The 17,285-nt window shown below is 46.6% G+C and overlaps 7 protein-coding genes across 7 annotated transcripts; 5 read left to right on the forward strand and 2 right to left on the reverse strand.

The window, feature by feature from the left end:
• Positions 1-38: 38 nt before the first annotated feature.
• On the reverse strand, positions 39-1,645 carry F4822DRAFT_181134 (DUF618 domain-containing protein). The gene is made up of 4 exons (XM_051453415.1): positions 1,462-1,645; positions 1,289-1,380; positions 1,006-1,206; positions 39-951 (listed from the first exon to the last, which is right to left on the reverse strand). Exons 1-4 carry the CDS (start codon positions 1,557-1,559, stop codon positions 146-148), a joined length of 1,197 nt encoding a protein of 398 aa, XP_051317085.1. The 5' UTR covers positions 1,560-1,645; the 3' UTR covers positions 39-145.
• A 649-nt stretch (positions 1,646-2,294) lies between these two features.
• On the forward strand, positions 2,295-3,136 carry F4822DRAFT_427163 (clathrin light chain; the record flags this gene model as incomplete). Its single annotated transcript, XM_051460688.1, has 3 exons — positions 2,295-2,337; positions 2,422-2,630; positions 2,687-3,136. 3 exons carry the CDS (start codon positions 2,295-2,297, stop codon positions 3,134-3,136), a joined length of 702 nt encoding a protein of 233 aa, XP_051317086.1.
• Positions 3,137-4,280: 1,144 nt separating this feature from the next.
• Positions 4,281-6,933, forward strand: F4822DRAFT_396316 (uncharacterized protein). The gene has a single exon (XM_051457515.1). It carries the CDS (start codon positions 4,354-4,356, stop codon positions 6,841-6,843), a length of 2,490 nt encoding a protein of 829 aa, XP_051317087.1. The 5' UTR covers positions 4,281-4,353; the 3' UTR covers positions 6,844-6,933.
• On the reverse strand, positions 6,934-8,754 carry F4822DRAFT_396318 (t-SNARE). The gene is made up of 3 exons (XM_051457516.1): positions 8,361-8,754; positions 7,692-8,266; positions 6,934-7,642 (listed from the first exon to the last, which is right to left on the reverse strand). The coding sequence occupies exons 1-3, from the start codon at positions 8,381-8,383 to the stop codon at positions 7,113-7,115; spliced, it is 1,128 nt and encodes a 375-aa protein (XP_051317088.1). The 5' UTR covers positions 8,384-8,754; the 3' UTR covers positions 6,934-7,112.
• A 711-nt stretch (positions 8,755-9,465) lies between these two features.
• Positions 9,466-10,457, forward strand: F4822DRAFT_427166 (calmodulin; the record flags this gene model as incomplete). The annotated part of the gene is made up of 7 exons (XM_051460689.1): positions 9,466-9,507; positions 9,580-9,636; positions 9,744-9,759; positions 9,898-10,023; positions 10,095-10,165; positions 10,219-10,360; positions 10,423-10,457. The coding sequence occupies 7 exons, from the start codon at positions 9,466-9,468 to the stop codon at positions 10,455-10,457; spliced, it is 489 nt and encodes a 162-aa protein (XP_051317089.1).
• Positions 10,458-11,758: 1,301 nt separating this feature from the next.
• Positions 11,759-14,484, forward strand: F4822DRAFT_396338 (glycoside hydrolase family 47 protein). The gene has a single exon (XM_051457517.1). The coding sequence runs from the start codon at positions 12,142-12,144 to the stop codon at positions 13,981-13,983; it is 1,842 nt and encodes a 613-aa protein (XP_051317090.1). The 5' UTR covers positions 11,759-12,141; the 3' UTR covers positions 13,984-14,484.
• A 740-nt stretch (positions 14,485-15,224) lies between these two features.
• On the forward strand, positions 15,225-17,285 carry F4822DRAFT_181372 (cation efflux family-domain-containing protein). Its single transcript, XM_051453417.1, has 2 exons — positions 15,225-15,334; positions 15,392-17,285. Exon 2 carries the CDS (start codon positions 15,636-15,638, stop codon positions 17,016-17,018), a length of 1,383 nt encoding a protein of 460 aa, XP_051317091.1. The 5' UTR covers positions 15,225-15,334; positions 15,392-15,635; the 3' UTR covers positions 17,019-17,285.

The following is a 17,285-nucleotide window of genomic DNA, read 5'->3' on the forward strand; positions in this document are numbered from 1 at the left end:
TAGAAATATCGTAGCGGTTGACATAATTCCAAAGTATGCCGCGACAAAAAGCCTTCCCCGCCCCGGAAATGCAAAGGTTCCTATGATTATACACTGCCTAGCCTCTTTTCATGGGAATGAGGCCGGGCCAACACCGTTGCTACCCTTATGAACCACTGTCTCGGCGAAGCATCTCGGCGACATCCGAGTCAATACCATCGTCCTCCCCAAGATCCGGAAAGTCATTACTCTCGTCAAGCTTTCGCTTCTTGGACCCGTTGAGCGTCGTCGACACTGACTTGAACTGGGAAGTAGGACTAGGATGCAACTCGAGGGCATGTTTCGCTGACTGCGGAGAGAGGGTTACCTGGGCGATGTTTGGGAAGGATTGCTGCTCGTCTAAAGAATCGGGTTCCTCGGGAAAATCCGGCTCAATCGGGGGCGGTGTGAGTTCCTCAACCTCCGGCCTGTCAGGCTCTGGGTCTGGCTGGGTACTCGGGCCGTTACTTGATAAAAATGGCTCGTCGTCTGGAAGTCCCGCCATGATTGCCTTCTCAACCTCAGTCTTCTTATCTTCCACCTCCGCCCTTCTCCTCACGAATGTCTCAAGCTGATCTTCCTCAGAAAGTAAAGCATTCCTGTTGGTGTCGAGAACTTTTTGAAGCGCTGCAACAAGCTCTCGGCGGGCTTTCACACACTGATCAACTGCTCCTTCTGCCTGTGCTAACGTCTTGAGCAATCCACTTAGACGAGCAGCATACACAGGGGCGGAAGGGGCGGTGCTTCCTGGGCCCAACAATTTGTCATACTCTTGGTTGGCAGCGTTGACCGAAGTCTTCGTGCCTAGAAGTAGCTTCGTGACATTCTGCTGGGGGGTGGTTAGAGGGACTAGCTCTGCCGGAATGGAAGTAGCAGATCCGAAAATGGAACCACCAAATCCGGCTTTGGCACTGCCGCGAGCTTGATTGATTTCTGTGGTAAATTAGTGAGATAAATCTTTAAAGTTACTAGAGGATAATATCTTACCTTGAATGCGAGCATCTATAGCTTCTAGAATGGGCTTCTCAAAAACATCGCGATCTCTCCAAACGTCAACTACTCGTTGGATTCTCTGTTGTGTATCTGTAGGAGCACCCTTGTAAGCAGTGGCGACAGCTTCTGCGATGATAGGTGAAAAAGCGACTACAAAATCCTCCTTATGACGAGCCTTGGTTTGTTGCGCGACCTCTGTGAATTAGTTAGTCTCGATGAAGCAGCGGCGGTTCCCAAAAGGGATGCGATTAGTAGGTGACTTATGCCGAGAACTTACCATTAGCAAGATAAATGAGGTTTAGTCGCTTGTGGCTTGTAGAGTCTTTCAGTCGCTGGAACCACAATTGAACCGTCCGATCTGCATGGCGCCTGATAATTACCAGACACGTTAGTTGATGGTTTACAAAGCCCCAAGTAATACGCCATATGCATGCGCTCAAGATTGCCTACCTATGAAACATGATCCATTGGGCTACAGTCACGATGCTGTCTGCCGCCTCGGAGAGGGCGGAGAGCTTCGCTAACACAGCATCGTCGTTATAAGCCATGCTGCTAATTCGCGAAGCCTTTCAAGTTTAGGGGAGCCGTGTTGTGTTGTAGTGAGATGATTCTTGTCGAAAATTTGGAGGTTGGTTGTTTACTCGTTATGTCAATCTACAGTTGGCTACCGGAATTCATCTTGAGCCGGGCAGATGATGAGGAGATGGGTTTAAATCTAGCCTACTTGCGAAATACCACGAGAGCAAGGGAAATGACTCGGTTCAAAACTGAAACAAGACTACGCGCGGTCAGCAGCAACCGCCCCGGATTGCTTGCTTGCTTCTGTTTTTGTTTGCAATATCTAGCTTTGGGTAGGTGATAGAAATCGATGAGAGACAGTTCTGAGTGCGGCGGATTGGAGTGGAGCATAAGCCAATCTAAGTACGGAGTCACGTGACCAACAATGCACATGCATAAGCTGATCGGACCAATCATCTTGCGCATTGGACTTTCCTAATGTTACCTCAGGAACAGCGACGATAAGATATGCAAGTACAGTGTATATGGAACTGTCAGTAACACCAGCTGCACCGTGCTTTTAATTCGGAGTAAATCTGTACTTCGTACAGAGGCTACAGCTTAAGCCTTGTAATTAATTCATGACCCTGCTTGCGACAACTCAACCAACCTGCGCCTAGACATAAAAGTCCGAATACTGTTTATCAACAACGAGAATATAAACACTAGAAGTCTACCGCATATATTTTCACCTACAAGTCTCGACAGAATTGCCCAATTTCATCATGGCGGACAGATTCCCGTCTTTGGACGACTTTGATTCTGGTGGTAAGTGAAACTGCTCCTATTTTGTTTTTTTTTTGCACATTTTGTATCATACCGCATGCTAACTCATTCCTTTCTTTTACATAGCTCAAACTGGAATCCAAGAAGTTGGCTCGCCATCCGCCGACGACTTCCTTGCTCGCGAACGCGCTCTCCTTGGTGATGACGCCACACAATTCACGACCGGCAACGAGTCTGCCGCCTTAGCGGACCCTTCTTCTGACGATCTTCTTGGAAGTGGCGGCGAGAGCACCCAGTTTGAAAGCCAGTTCCCGGATATCAGCACATCCAATGAGGTTCGTAGCTTCCGAGCCTAATTAAAGGGAATTGTCTCCTAACGTTTGAATAATAGCAAGTTGCTCCTGGAGGTACCATCACCGGCCCATCGGTCAGCTATAACTCGGGTTTCAACGCATACGCTGAGGAGGAAGAGGAGCCTGAGGTCATCAAGCAGTGGCGCGAGAAGCGAGACGCCGACAACGCCAAGCGAGCCGAACAGTTTGCTGCTCAGAAGGCCGAGACGATTAAGGAGGCGCAACAGAACATCGACGACTTCTACGAGAACTACAACACTAAGAAAGAGAAGACTATCGCACAGACCCGCAAGGATGCAGAACAGTTCCTAGCAAGTCGAGACGATACCACTTCTGGTGGTACAAGTTGGGAACGCATTTCTAAGTTGGTTGATGTAAGCGGTAAAGGTCAAAAGGGTGGTGCGAGTGGTTCGGGCAAAGAGCGATTCCGTGAACTGTTGATGAGTCTACGCAAGGACGAAAAGGCTCCCGGTGCTGAGGGATACTAAACGTGTTCCGACCAACTAGTGTACGCAATAGCTAAAGGGCATGATGAATGAAGTCTACTAGCTTGCTGGCTTGTATTAACAGCAACTCAAGGACAAACTTTCATCAACCTAAACTGTACTTAGATAACATTTTCATATGCAGGCAGATGAGTAGGCATCGCAGGCACTCTTTCGGTGCCTGGGGCGTCATGGATTGATTTTAATAACTTGGCGGCCATTCCTTAGACTATGGGCACATATGAAAATAATACGGTAGGGCAGAAAATGTAAGGATTTGTGCGAACGACTGTCTATCCTCGGCATTATGGAACATGTAGGGTCGCCCTCGTTTCTCCAATTCGGCTATCCGCATTTTGGTTTCCGATCGTGTTCTTCCAGCTCAGTTCTTACCGAACCACGTGTTGTAGCCTAAGATTTTGCGTCCCATCATGTACATAGTGGCTGTCATTGTATTTAGAATTTATCGTTCGTTACGGATCATATTGGAAGGACAAACCTGCGCCGGTTCCGTAAAGTAGGACGTAGTAGGGCATGAGTAGAACGTTGCTTCGTGCGCCCTGCGTTATATATTCGGTTAATCGACATTCGGTTTAATAGGGAGAACGCATATGAAATTAGATACGTACGATCCTCCACAGACGGGTGTGCTGATTATAGGCTTGTTGGTAGTTCTTTTGGTGCTGGGGCACCTTGTTGGGGGCGTCGACAAGTCTACGTGCGTGGTTAGCATACGTCAACGAAGCTAACTCGGTTACGCTTGAAGGTATTTAAGCCTGTGACGGTACGGAACAAGGCCATTGGCATTCGGAATGAGTGTTTAGGTGGTATTGGGACATGAGATATACACATACCCCATTTTTGCGGTTGTTTGAGAGAAGTTCGGAGGCTGGCGATAGATTTACTGGTTTCTGTTGAGCTTTTGTCGAACTTGAATGAAGCAATTCGAGAATCGAATGATTGGATGCTCGGATAGGGAAGTGCTCTAGTTAATGACTAAGCGCTAGAAGTCCGGCTAAATAGTGACAATAACTGACCACTTCCATTGGTGCTTCTTAGTTCGCTTATGTAATGCGGCTGGTTATCTTAAGCCACTATCAAAAGCTTGGGAACTTTAATCCATTTAAATCTTTTGTCGCAGCCGATCCACCCCTCCAACATTAACACTTTTTTTTCTACGAGTGCTGCGCAGCTGAATCTCATGTAACCGTGTCGCAGTAATGCGAATGGTGAGAATAGGGCTACGAGATGTGAAGCCGAATTTCTTTGTCCTCCATCGGATTTCTCATGCCCCTCATCGCCAATTATACCAGCGGGAAATTCGGTTATCTACCCAGAGATATAAAAACGATGGCCAACGGTATATCTCGGCCGCGTCCCTTCATGAATTAGGAGCTACCTTCAACAAAATTTCATCCGGGATCCCTAGAGACCTTGAGGCGACACAGGCTTTAACCACCCCGCAGCAGAGATCGGGTTCACTGTTAATTCAAGACACAGAGCTATTTGAAAAATGGAGAGCACTCTTGACCAATCCTCTTCGTCTTGCGGTTGAATCTGACTTTGACCGGCGTGGGCCTGCTAAGGCATGGCCGAGACGATTACTGGTGGATAATTTTGAAAATCGCAGCGATCTTACCTTATGGACCTGTCTCTTAGATTACCAAAAGAGAATCAATGGAGATGCCGGTGTTCGAAGCGTTTGGAATGGCCTTTGGGGACGTAAGTCCCTATATGAGGTCCAAGACCCACTTGCCCCTGTCTTTTGGCAGACAATTTTGGATGCTGCTGTGAAATCAAACGACCGCAAATTCCTAACAAGCGTATGGGTGTACAGCGAGTGGATGTACGACAGACACGGAGTGAAATGGCCCCAACTTTACTCGACGGTCTTGACGCATTTTCTGCGAACTCATCAACATCAACAGGTGCTACAGTGGCAATTACGACTAACACCAAATTTCTATCCCGGCGTAGAAGACTTTACGAACATGATAAAGCATTTTGCAAACGACCACGCACTTTATCGCACTCCTACTCTCGAGTCGCTCTACATTGTAAACCCTGACCGCCGATTGTACGACGCTATCGTCCCCTACTTGTACGACCTGGGTGAATTTCATTTAGCAAGAAAGTGGCGCCGTCTCTGCATCCGCCATGATGATACGCCATTGGCGCCCATTCATGCTCGGTCTTTCCTAAGGTTATTACAGGGGTATTTTCCACACGAACAACTCCACCCCGACGAATCTGTTGCCGTTCACGACGTCAATTTTGAGACGCCAGAGAATACTGAGCGGATCGAGTTATCTCGAGAATTCGTCAACCGTGTACATGGCGGAACCTTTGGTATTAAAGTGAAGCAATACAATGATAAATTGGGTGCTAAGTGGCTCGCTAGTTCTTGGGTTAGCCTAAATATAGCGATATCAACGATTTCAGCTCTCGGGATCGAAGAAATCGGTCCACTATCGTTACAATCGATCGCTCTGAGAGAAGGAACCTCGGATGGTGTATTGGACCGCATAGAACAGCTAAAGGAACACGGGATCTCAGTCGCCGATTCGAATTATTATAGACTAGTAGCCTATCTAGCCAGGGTCAAGGACGATGAACTCCTTCTGGATCTCTTACGCAGTGACCTTCATCCAGATGTATTCGACGATTCCGAGCTGCAGGCGCGGCTTATTGTTTCGGCGGCGCAATCAGAGGATTGGCGGACGTATCGTCTTATCCTCGTCACGAAATTGGTCGTGATGGAAAAGCCGGTGCGTGGTGCGGCTAATGCGCTCGCTCGGGTATATATCCAACAAAAGGACCGACAGAGACTCTCGAAACTCCTAGATGACATGAGATCTATGGGTATCACTATCGATTGCGACCAAACCCATTTAATTTTTGACAGTTTTGTCAATGAGGCCAAGTCTACCTTTATCTCTTCAGATTCGCTTAATTTTTACCTTCCTATTTGCCGGCAATTATTGTCCATGGAAATTCCCGTCCCGGTTCGCTGCTGGAGAAAGTTCTTATTTTGTCTCGCTCGACAAGAACGGACTGACGAACTAGAGAAAATTTGCGTTGAACTGGTAGACATGTTTGCTTCCTCCAAGTCTTCACGCCCCGGTTTCGTCCCAGTACATCCCGAAGACATCCCCGAGCCAATGAGAAAGCCGCTCTCTGGTGTTAAAAACCTTCTCGGCGTATATATACCTCAAGATTTGCCAACCCAGACACCACAACACCCATTACGCCAAATATTTGACAGCAAACTTCTCGGTACTATCGTCCGTTGTTCGTTTCACTCATCTATAAACGACCAGAGCAAGTCAATCCATACCTTACAACTGAGTCGTCGCCAACTAGGTGATTTTAACGGCGGGCGGGCGATTAGACTGCTGAGGATGCTTCGCGATCGAGGCTTGTTCTTAGATCCAGAGCACTTGGCTACTTGGGTCAAGCTGCGCCTTGTTACTCTTTACGGGCCTGGTTATCCAACTAAAAGGAATTTGCAAGTGGTTCGAGCGAGCAATACTCTGACATTATCACAAATGAAATCCTTACTCGACGAAGCTTGGGGAGAAGAGTTCCTTCCACCAATTGAGAAATTACGGGCAGAAATTTATGCTCGTGGCCATAAAGCAATGGCAAAAGACAAGAAGTATCTACGAAGTATGGGGAGAACGGCACCTCAACTTCGCATGGTAATATAAAGCGCTGTTCTTATACCTACATGTACATAATGAAGATACCCGCAGATTCGCATAGAATATAGATAGAGGGACGTGTACCTATACAAATAAAATTAAAATTTATGTGAACTTATTTGGTACATAGCATAGGTCTCATTGACGCCTCCCGTACCTGCGATAAGTCGCTTGATGTCTAATATCAATGGCTCAGACATGGTTCGGGCCAGGTTCTTTTTAAATACCGTACTTCCTACACAGCCTTCAAGCCTATAAAAAAGAAACATTCCCCGTTACCCTCCATCACCACCATCGCCATCTCCGCCGCTACTACTACTTCCACCACCGCGGTTCTTGGGCTTTATAACTAAAAGTATTATGGCGCCGAAAATGAGCAGTACGAGCAGTAATATCAGCTTGCGCTTAGTGGTCTTCTTTTGATATCCAGCGGCGACTACAAGCTCACGGTCCGCACCTTTCACGTCGACGGCCATGCGCTCAACGTTGTAGTCAATGCGATCTAGCATAGTACCCTGATCGATGACCATGGTCTGTAAGTCGCGGAAGAGATCGGAAAGCTCAATGATGCCTTGTGCGATATCCTCGATCTCACGCTCGCGCTGCAGGATCGCCGCATCGTTACTATGAAGCAGTTTTTGGTGTGTTGTTTGTTGTAATGCTGATTGCGAGTATGATCGGTCTGCGTCGGATTCGAGGAGTGATGGGTCTGCTGCATAGCTACTACTCGTTGTGCTCCCGAGAGGCGTCGCACTACGTTCGCCCCCTGGTGATACGGCGCCCAGGCCGGACATGCCGCGAAGTTCTAACATTAGGTTAGCATTGATATATTGGTGAAGTTGATATGTATTTACTCTTTAGATATGCGCTCTGCTTTTTTCTAAAGCCAGCGCTAGCCTCTTGTACTCTCGCCGCAAGACTTATTTGTATATTTTTGGCCATAGTCTCCTCGGCCTTGGTCATAGAACCGCTGCGCTTGCCCTCGCGGACCATCTGCTCAACGCGCTGTATACATCGATGGCACTCGTGGAAACTCTTTGTGATGTTCTGTGTCAGGCGCTCGATCTCGGCCTCTTCTGCGCGCTTGGCATCTTCGTCGTCGAAGCCGGGTAACACATGCTTTTGGTGTAAGCGCTCGAGGGTTTGGGATTTGCGGGCTATGTCGGCGAGTAGGTCCGAGACTTCGTCGTTAACGTCGGCCCAGCGCGGCGGCAATAAGTCCATCTCGATTACAGCGTCGCCATCGTCATGGTAGTCGGCACCCGATAGTAAGCCTTGCTGATCCTCGGCGCCACCACCCGCCGCGGCGCTGCCGCTACCGCGACCGAATTCCGAGAACCCATTTCCTCCGCCGGGGGTACTGGGACCCGGACCGTACCGTGTCTTCTTCGCTGGGTGGTGAGCGTAGGATTGGCGGTAGGAGATATATCTATACAAAGTTTTGGTATAAGTTTCGAAGAAAACAACACCAAATATCGGAAGCGATGGGCTGGGCGGGTTTTTTGGCTGGTTAGCTTACTTACAGGTTGGTGCGGTCTCGCCACATGGCGGACGCGGATAGAAGGGATGAACACCCTCACTTTGACTATTCTAATATCGGTTGAGAGGATAGTAAGAGGAATTGGGTGGTAGGGTTACTATGTCAAGGTAATAAGAAGAAAAAACCAGTCAAATTGGTAATATGATGATAAGTGAGCAACGAGATAGACAATACAATGTAATAGTGTACAAGTTTAGATGTACATAGATTGCCAGCCAGCCAGCTCCCTACAGCTGACGTAGCTTCGACCAATTTTTGAAGAAAGTACTAATGTACATAGATACTAACAGATTAGCAACAGCAAGAGCAGCCTCCTTTTTTGGGTTGCAGGGCTGACGAGTTATCCGCAAATAGATTAAGATAATTCAATCAATAGCATTTGAACGTTTCTGAAAACGTTACGGTAAGGTGCAATCAGCCTAACGTACTGTATTTGTGTACTTAGGTACATGTATGTAGATTGGATGAGCTACATGACGCAGCGCACAGGCCATCTATTACATATATGTACAGGATTCAAGTCGCACGACATAAATTTTATTGGACAGGACTTTAGTACTTGATTAATTGTGCAGTCCTATTGCTTCGTAGGACTGACGAATTACCTACATTATGCATATTATTCATACATAGTACATATATATGTACATATGTACCGCTATCAGGCGACAAAAAAGTAACAAAGAACTGCCAGACGCCAAGCCCAAGGCGAACTGTTCGGCTGCCTCCAGTCAAGTCCTGACTCCTGCTTCTTCTATGTTTCTATGTACTTCTCAAACGCCCAAAACTAAAAAAGGCTCGACCGTTCCCCCCTTTTTTAAGTACATAAATCCATTAGGCACCGTAGGCCCCTCCACCTAATTCACTCTCCCCCCACTATTTTATGAAATCCAGCCCTGCCTTGTTATTATTATTATTCAATCCTTGACGCTTCTCAAAACGAAAAGAGGTCCTCTCTTCTTCCTTGGCAATCTACACTACATTTCTTGCGGTAACTACGAAATCAAAAACGACAAGCGACAACTAGTTCTTTTGCTACATCACACGTAGCTACTTATTTCTTGCATCTTGAAAAAAACAGCTCAATCATGGTGCGTCCTGCTTCACAGTCACCGCCAATCCCAGACACAGTACCCCGCCGATGAGGGGCTCCCAAGAGGTGAAAATAGGAACGGGCGCTGACTTTGTATTCACCATCGCAGGCCGATTCTCTAACCGAAGAGCAAGTCTCCGAGTTCAAGGAGGCGTTCTCCCTTTTTGTAAGTCATCCTTGATAGTCTATAATACACTCTATCTTCTTTAATCATTGATGATAGCTTCCAGCTGCCTCAATGTTGATGACGTACTCTCGCTAACAGCTATATAGGACAAGGACGGCGATGGTAAGTTGAACGACTGCCAACCCCCCCTATCAACCTATTTTTACTCAAGATCGATATCGATAATTCCCACAATTTCGACTTAATCTTCATCATATCTTCACACCAATAGACCGAATCGACTGACTTCATGCTTGCTAGGACAAATCACCACAAAGGAGCTAGGCACCGTCATGCGATCGCTGGGTCAAAACCCATCCGAGTCTGAGCTTCAGGATATGATCAACGAAGTCGATGCCGACAACAATGGAACAATTGATTTCCCAGGTGAATACCATTCCTGCCTGGCGCAAAGTCACACAATACTAGAAACAAGGCTGACATTCCATGTCGCACAGAGTTCCTTACCATGATGGCTCGCAAGATGAAGGACACCGATTCCGAGGAAGAGATTCGAGAAGCTTTTAAGGTTCGATATCCGCCTTTTTATGTGCAAATAATCAACCACTGATGCATAAATAGGTGTTCGACCGTGACAATAACGGCTTCATCTCTGCCGCCGAACTTCGTCACGTTATGACCTCCATCGGAGAGAAGCTCACCGATGACGAAGTAGATGAGATGATCCGTGAGGCCGACCAGGATGGTGATGGCCGTATCGACTGTAAAGACCCTTACCCATTACATAATATCTACATATTACCTTGCTAACTTGCACAACCATAGATAACGAATTTGTCCAGCTCATGATGCAGAAATAAAAGGGGAAAAGGGATTGGTTGAACCTTCGCTAATTCGTTAATCGTCATACCCATCTTTTACGTTGCGATGAACCTTTTCCTTTCTTTGACGGGGTTGTCACCGATGGAATACTATCGACTGGGTTGATAATTTCTCAGTCCCGGGGGTATACACTATAATGGTGTTAGGCTGGAAGATGGGCAGCGTCTTCTCTTCCAATGGCTCTCTTGACTACATTTCCCGATAAAATATTATATGGCAACTTAAACGCGATTTGAAGTATTTTCTCGTCAAACTCGCATGATCGCTATTGTCGATCATGATTATTGTGATCGCCTTTTCAAGTGATGAAGGATATTTCCGTTCATTGCATCTCGCTCCCTACTAACCAACATCATCAACTCCCTTGCGTGTTGGAAAGTAGCGATAACGACAACGGCAGCATTCTGCGAGTAGCTCCCGTCACACCCAACCAGGGCCAGATAGGCGAGTCAATGCTAAGGGAGGTCTCCAGAATACCAGTAAAACCAGGATAGCATGTCCACCCAAATCTTCACACATATACGAGTCTACGCTTTATAATGTTTGTCATTCAGGCTACCTCAGCTACAATAGTTTGTCCACAACGTAACAGTGTTTCTTACTGTCTCAGGGACATTTGCATTACTTCATTTATAGCAAGCTATCAGGTCCATGAAAACCATTTGCCCAAGAAAGCGTCTTTAGCTATAATCACCTCATAGGTATTCAAAGTATGAAATCATTCCCCTAAGACAGTTAAGTCAACTGCAGTAGCTGGGTAGTTTCGCATTAATATACCTGGTTACAAGTCTAATATCAAAACTGGCTTCTGTCTTTAAAAGTCACTCATAGATGCTGTCGTCAGTCTAAGGTTCTAAAGGGAGCTATACAAATCACAAATGGCATTTAGATGTGATACGCTTGGGATTGGCCATTCTCCGCCAAACAAATCAAACTCCTCGGCAGCTAATCACTTTAGTTGCTTCAATGAGGGACCACACGGAAAACAGCCCTTACTTCAGAATAAATGGCCGGTATCATTACACACAAGTAGAACTATACACTAACTAATATAGACATATTTTGGGATAATTCAACTTTGATGCGCCCATAACAATCTTTAAAGGCCAACATTTTGATTTTTAAGGTTTAAGGTTATTAGCGTGCTTCAGCGATGCGTTTTTTATCGTAAGGAGCTTGGGCCACATAAATCACCTACTCAGATGGGTAACTCCGCTAACTATGTCAAGAGTGGAGAACGGGATGCGACCTTGAAGTAAGGTCCCGCCAGTTTGGCAAGGGAAGCTCCTACCACCATTTGAATCAACCCCTATTCTTATTGATTTTTTTTCTTATTTGCTTCGAACTCTAAATAACACGTCCTAATCATATTCTTACTTGTATGCTTAGTGATTCGTTCCGTGAATAACGGTATTGACTCGGCCAATTTTGGGGGCGGTTAGTTGAAATCGATCATTGAAACGTCTGATGTTGAACTACAAATTCAAAATCATTCCTACGCTTACCTCCTGGAAAGCTGACCCCATCGTCAGTGCTCCAGGCTAATCTACATAGTTTAGTCTCGCCTCGAGCGATGTGAGCATTTTTCCTCTTCATATCTCTTCGACAGCATTTGCTAGCTTTGAAGCCCTGCCGGATAAATCACATCATTAAATCGCGACAATGGCGTTTCGTCGCGTTCGAGTACTGCTCGCCGTTATTGCCATCTGGGCCCTTGGGTCCTGGTACTACAGCTGGAGCCCGCCAGATGGCGCAGGGTTATTCAATCATGGACATACCCCAAGTAAACCGTTGACCCAAGACTCTGCTGGATCCGGACGTCTTAGGTGGGAGAAACGACCGCCTCGTTATCCTGTAGACAAGTTCGCTACCCTACCGACCAACAAGCAAACCAAACGTATACCTCGTGTACAAGCCGCGAAGCCCGAAGAGACCTCCGCCGAGAAAGAAACACGATTGAGACGACTTGCTACAATCAAAGGCAGTTTCAAGCATAGTTGGGATGGGTATAAGAAATACGCGTGGGGCCATGATGAGATCAAGCCTATCTCGGGACTACACAAGGATCCCTTCGGTGGTTGGGCCGCAACCCTTGTCGATTCTCTAGACAGCCTATGGCTCTTCGATATGAAGGAAGATTTCGAACTCGCGGTGAAGGCCTGCGACAAGATTGATTTCGGCATTACGGAGGCACGAGACATCAACATTTTCGAGACGGTAATTCGATATCTTGGAGGCTTTTTAGCTGCATACGAACTTAGCGGCGGTCAATACGCGAGTCTTCTCAAAAAAGCGACCGAGGTCGCCGATTTGGTGATGACAGCTTTTGACACGCCCAACCACATGCCTCTGACACGATTCCCTTGGCAAAGGTATGCTAAGGGTGAGCCATATAAGGCACGAGGATATTCTTTACTTGCTGAGGTCGGGTCACTCGGCCTCGAGCTTACTAAGTTGTCCCAGTTGACTGGCGACATGCAGTACTACGACGCTGCACAAAGGATTTCCGACGGGTTAGAAAATAACCAAAAACAAACTACACTCCCAGGGATGTGGCCAGTCATAATTGATGCCTCGAAGACGCCTATTCAGTCTAGCGGCGATTCGTATACTCTAGGTGGAATGAGTGATAGTACCTACGAGTATTTAGGGAAGCAGTACTTGTTGCTCGGAGGTGCTCTTGATCAACCACGAAAGATGTACAATGCTTTCATTGACGTGGCAAAGAAGCATCTTCTCCGTCGCGCTCTAAACCCGGATAATACCCCTCTACTTTTCTTTGGTGACGCCCGTATCACTACCTCGTCAGATGGTGATAAGCAAGTTGTGACTAGCCCAGTAGCGCAGCATTTAACGTGTTTTGCGGGGGGCATGGTAGGCTTAGCTGCTAAGATATTCGAACGTCCAGCAGATTTAGACGTAGCCGAACAGTTGACTGATGGTTGCGTATGGTCATATAATGCGACCGTCTCAGGCATCGGACCGGAGATCTTCCACTTTATTCCTTGTGATCCTGACACCTCGAAGGATGACTGTCAGTGGAGCGAAGAGCGTTGGACCGGAGCTTTGAGAAAGTACTGGGGCCAAAATACCAAGGGCGACACGCTTTCCGACCAACAGGTGGAGAGCATCATAGAAACTCGGCGATTACCTCGAGGTATGGTTGAGGTCGATGATCGCCGTTATATTCTACGACCGGAAGCCATCGAATCAGTATTCATGATGTATCGCTTGACAGGAAAAGCCAAATACATGGAAAAGGCTTGGGCCATGTTTGAAGCTGTCGAGAAATGGACGCGGTCTAAGTACGCCGCGGCAGCGCTTGATGACATTACGGTAAAACATCCCAAACAGGTAGACAGTATGGAAAGCTTCTGGTTAGCGGAAACACTGAAGTATTTCTATTTGATTTTCGGCGATTGGGATCTGGCTAATCTGGATGAGTGGGTATTAAACACTGAGGCGCATCCTCTCCGACGTGCAGATGCCTGGAATAGACGGTGAAAGCATAGGAGATGAGTTATGATACCCCTAGAATTGGTCGTGTATAACATGCAAGGCAATCGTTAGAGAAGGAGAAGGGGGGGGGAGAGGTTGGATTGATGACTACAATGCTCTTTTACATTGCGATTATGGTAAATCAACAACTAATTAGGATTGTCGTTGGTATTGGCATATTTACTGCCTGAAGCACACGAGAGTTCTATACAAGATAGAATAATATGTTGCGTTGAATTCGCCTCTGGCAGTCATCTAATCGATTTCCTGTAGATCTTGATATCATACCTATTTTCGGTACTGAATTGGCCAAGAGGTAAGGGATCCATCAGCCTCCACTTAGAATATATTATCGTGTATTATTGTTGCAATTGGCGTGGAATATACATGAATTAGGATAGAATTGTACCGAAGTACCTAAAATCGAGCACCTTTTTGGACAATTTGGGCAGGCATGTTCCGGTAGTGGCCGAATTGATGAGACGATTCGATGCTGCAGCTGTGCTTGCCTTGCTATTTAAAGTTATACCTATCGCCCCTTGTAAATAATTATCATCTTAATTCTCTAAAATCCAACTTCACCTTAACTTCTACAATTTACAACATCATCAACCAATATTCATCGTGACTCTTTGGTATACATATTGTGCAATTAGACTAGCGATTGTCTTATTATTAGCGACCACAGATAATGCATTTCTCCACCTTCGGCTTACATACCTAGGTACATTAGGTACTGGACAATGGATATGGATACTCGACCGCCATGCAAATCAATCAATCACAATGGCTAATCTGCGCGCGTGTTATATTGCCGCAGTTGGCGGTTTTCTGGGCGTGTCCATTTCCGTCCCCGTCCCGACACACACACACACACCAGCTCTTTGCCACGAAGCTAATAGCATTGTGTGTTTGTCATACAGTATATTCACTGTAATGATGAAAGAAAAGGGAGAAGGCACAAAAGGGAAGGGTCCAGTCATGCTCACAATTCAGAGAAGCTTAATAGGTGGGTAGCTGTATAATAAGGTAGGTTGGTACGGAGATAGGTAAGCTAATAGCTAACAGCAGTTACAAGTGTATCGCTGTGCCATTATCGAAAATCCGAGCATAGCGGTGAAGTTTTTCCTTTTTTTGTCTTAGCTTTAAGCTTCTTCATTCCTATCTAGGAAGTTTGTATTATGTGACGATAAGTTACACTTGTATATTTTTCTAATATATAGTATATGTATTTTTTCCTCTTTTTTTTTTTCATATCATCCCTCCCCCTACCTTTTATACCTATGCTCTATTTAAATTGTGCTCCAATGCTTAATATCTTTTTAGCCACCCCAAATTCACCTTGGCCCAATTAGAGGTGATTAAGGGATCAAAATAACTATGTCCTGGACTTATTAGCTAACTTTTGCGTCAGTAGCGGTTTGACCGGTGAGAATCACTGAAAATATCAAACTCAGGCTAACATCAGCGGTGGCGCCGGTGTTTAAATACTCCTCTTTCTTTTTCTGCATACCACATACCACATCCCACCTCGCCAATCCCGCCCTAGGCATCTAAATCCTCACCTGCAGATCGGAATTATCTCTGGACCCCCCGGTCGTATATCCGAGCTCACTCTCAAGGGCTGTTGCCATAGGTGAAGATAATATTCGCTCAACATGGGTTCCGAAGCCTCGCCTAGTACTGCGTCACAGGCGCATGCAAATGATGAAAAAGCGAGCCTGCGGTCCTCAGCACACACGCCTGTCTCACCACCCCGTCCATCTCGCGATTCCTTCCAAAACGCTACCAGCACAGGAGTAGAAGCCATGAACGATAGCAGTGAACAGCCCATTGCCCGCCATCCGTCTGCAGTGACTGCGACAGATGTCGAGGCTCAAACTGGGAACGCACGGTATAGGGGCAGTGATCCCTACAATCTTTCTTCGGCTCTAAAGACAGCCGAGCAGCTCGACGAGATCAAGGCGAACACTGCTCGTAAGCGCACAACCCGAGACGACTCCAATCCCAGCAAGATAGCATCCACCTTTCGTGCGCGAAAGATTCAAACGTTTTATCACAAGCAGAATGATACGATCAAGCAGATGCTCAAATCGGTTGAGGAGCATGAAGCCGAGGCTCAGCGTGAGGCTGGTGAAGATCATTTGCGATTTCAGATCGCCCAGAAAGGCTCCTTTGCGGCAAACGTTATTCTATCTATCTTACAAATCTACGGTGCTGTATCGTCGAGTTCCCTTTCGCTCTTCACCACCATGGCTGACGCCATCTTCGACCCGCTAAGCAATGCGACTCTGATTCTTACTCAACATGCCATGAAGCGTGTCGATCCCAGCCGCTTCCCATCCGGCAAGGCACGCCTAGAAACAGTCGGCAACATTACATTTTGCTTCATGATGACAGCCGTGTCTGCCATCTTGATTGCCTTTTCGTGCCAGGACATCGCAACCCGCGTTGGCACGGGTGCTGAAGTTAACAACTTCCACTTACCCTCAGTGCTCGCGGTTTGCATTGCTTTTGCAACAAAACTTGCTTTATTTTTCTACTGTTGGGGCATCAAGGACAAGTATAGTCAGGTGAATATTTTATGGCAAGATCATCGTAATGACCTACTTATCAACGGCTTTGGTGTGTTGACATCCGTTGGTGGCTCTAAGCTCGTCTGGTGGATCGATCCCATGGGCGCTATCATTATATCGGTTATCATCAGTGGTGCTTGGCTACACCAAGCATTCACCGAATTCATGACCTTAGTCGGCAAAGCGGCCGATATCGACATACAACAGTTGATCACGTACATTTGCGTCACGTACTCGGACTCTATCCAGAGCATTGACACTGTCCGAGTGTATCACTCTGGTCCTAGGTTAATCGCCGAGGTCGATATCGTCATGCATCCCGACGAGCCCCTTAGAAACACCCACGACGTTTCGGAGGGACTGCAAATCGAACTAGAGAAATTGCCTAACATCGAGCGAGCTTATGTCCACACGGACTACGAGACTACACATAAGCCTGAGCATGGCCCCCGAAAAGACCTATAATTGCGCCTAGGTTTCTGGTGTAACGGGATCCTTATTGGGATACGCGGTATTGGGTATGTTAGAGAGATAAACGGGTGGGTGAGGTTTTAGGTATTCTATGGGCGGCGGTGAAAACGTGCGAAGCATAGCGACGAAAAGCGTAGATTTTCCGAGACATATTTGCGGGTGCATTCTAGACAGTCACTTCCGGTATCAGAAAAGTTAATGTATTGCCTTTTAATGAATCTGTCAAGGTTAATTGACCGAGATTCTCAATACTTCGATATT

The sequence above is a fragment of the Hypoxylon trugodes genome (assembly GCF_022578975.1).
Source record: "Hypoxylon trugodes strain CBS 135444 unplaced genomic scaffold F4822scaffold_3, whole genome shotgun sequence".
Classification (NCBI taxonomy): Eukaryota; Fungi; Ascomycota; class Sordariomycetes; order Xylariales; family Hypoxylaceae; genus Hypoxylon; species Hypoxylon trugodes.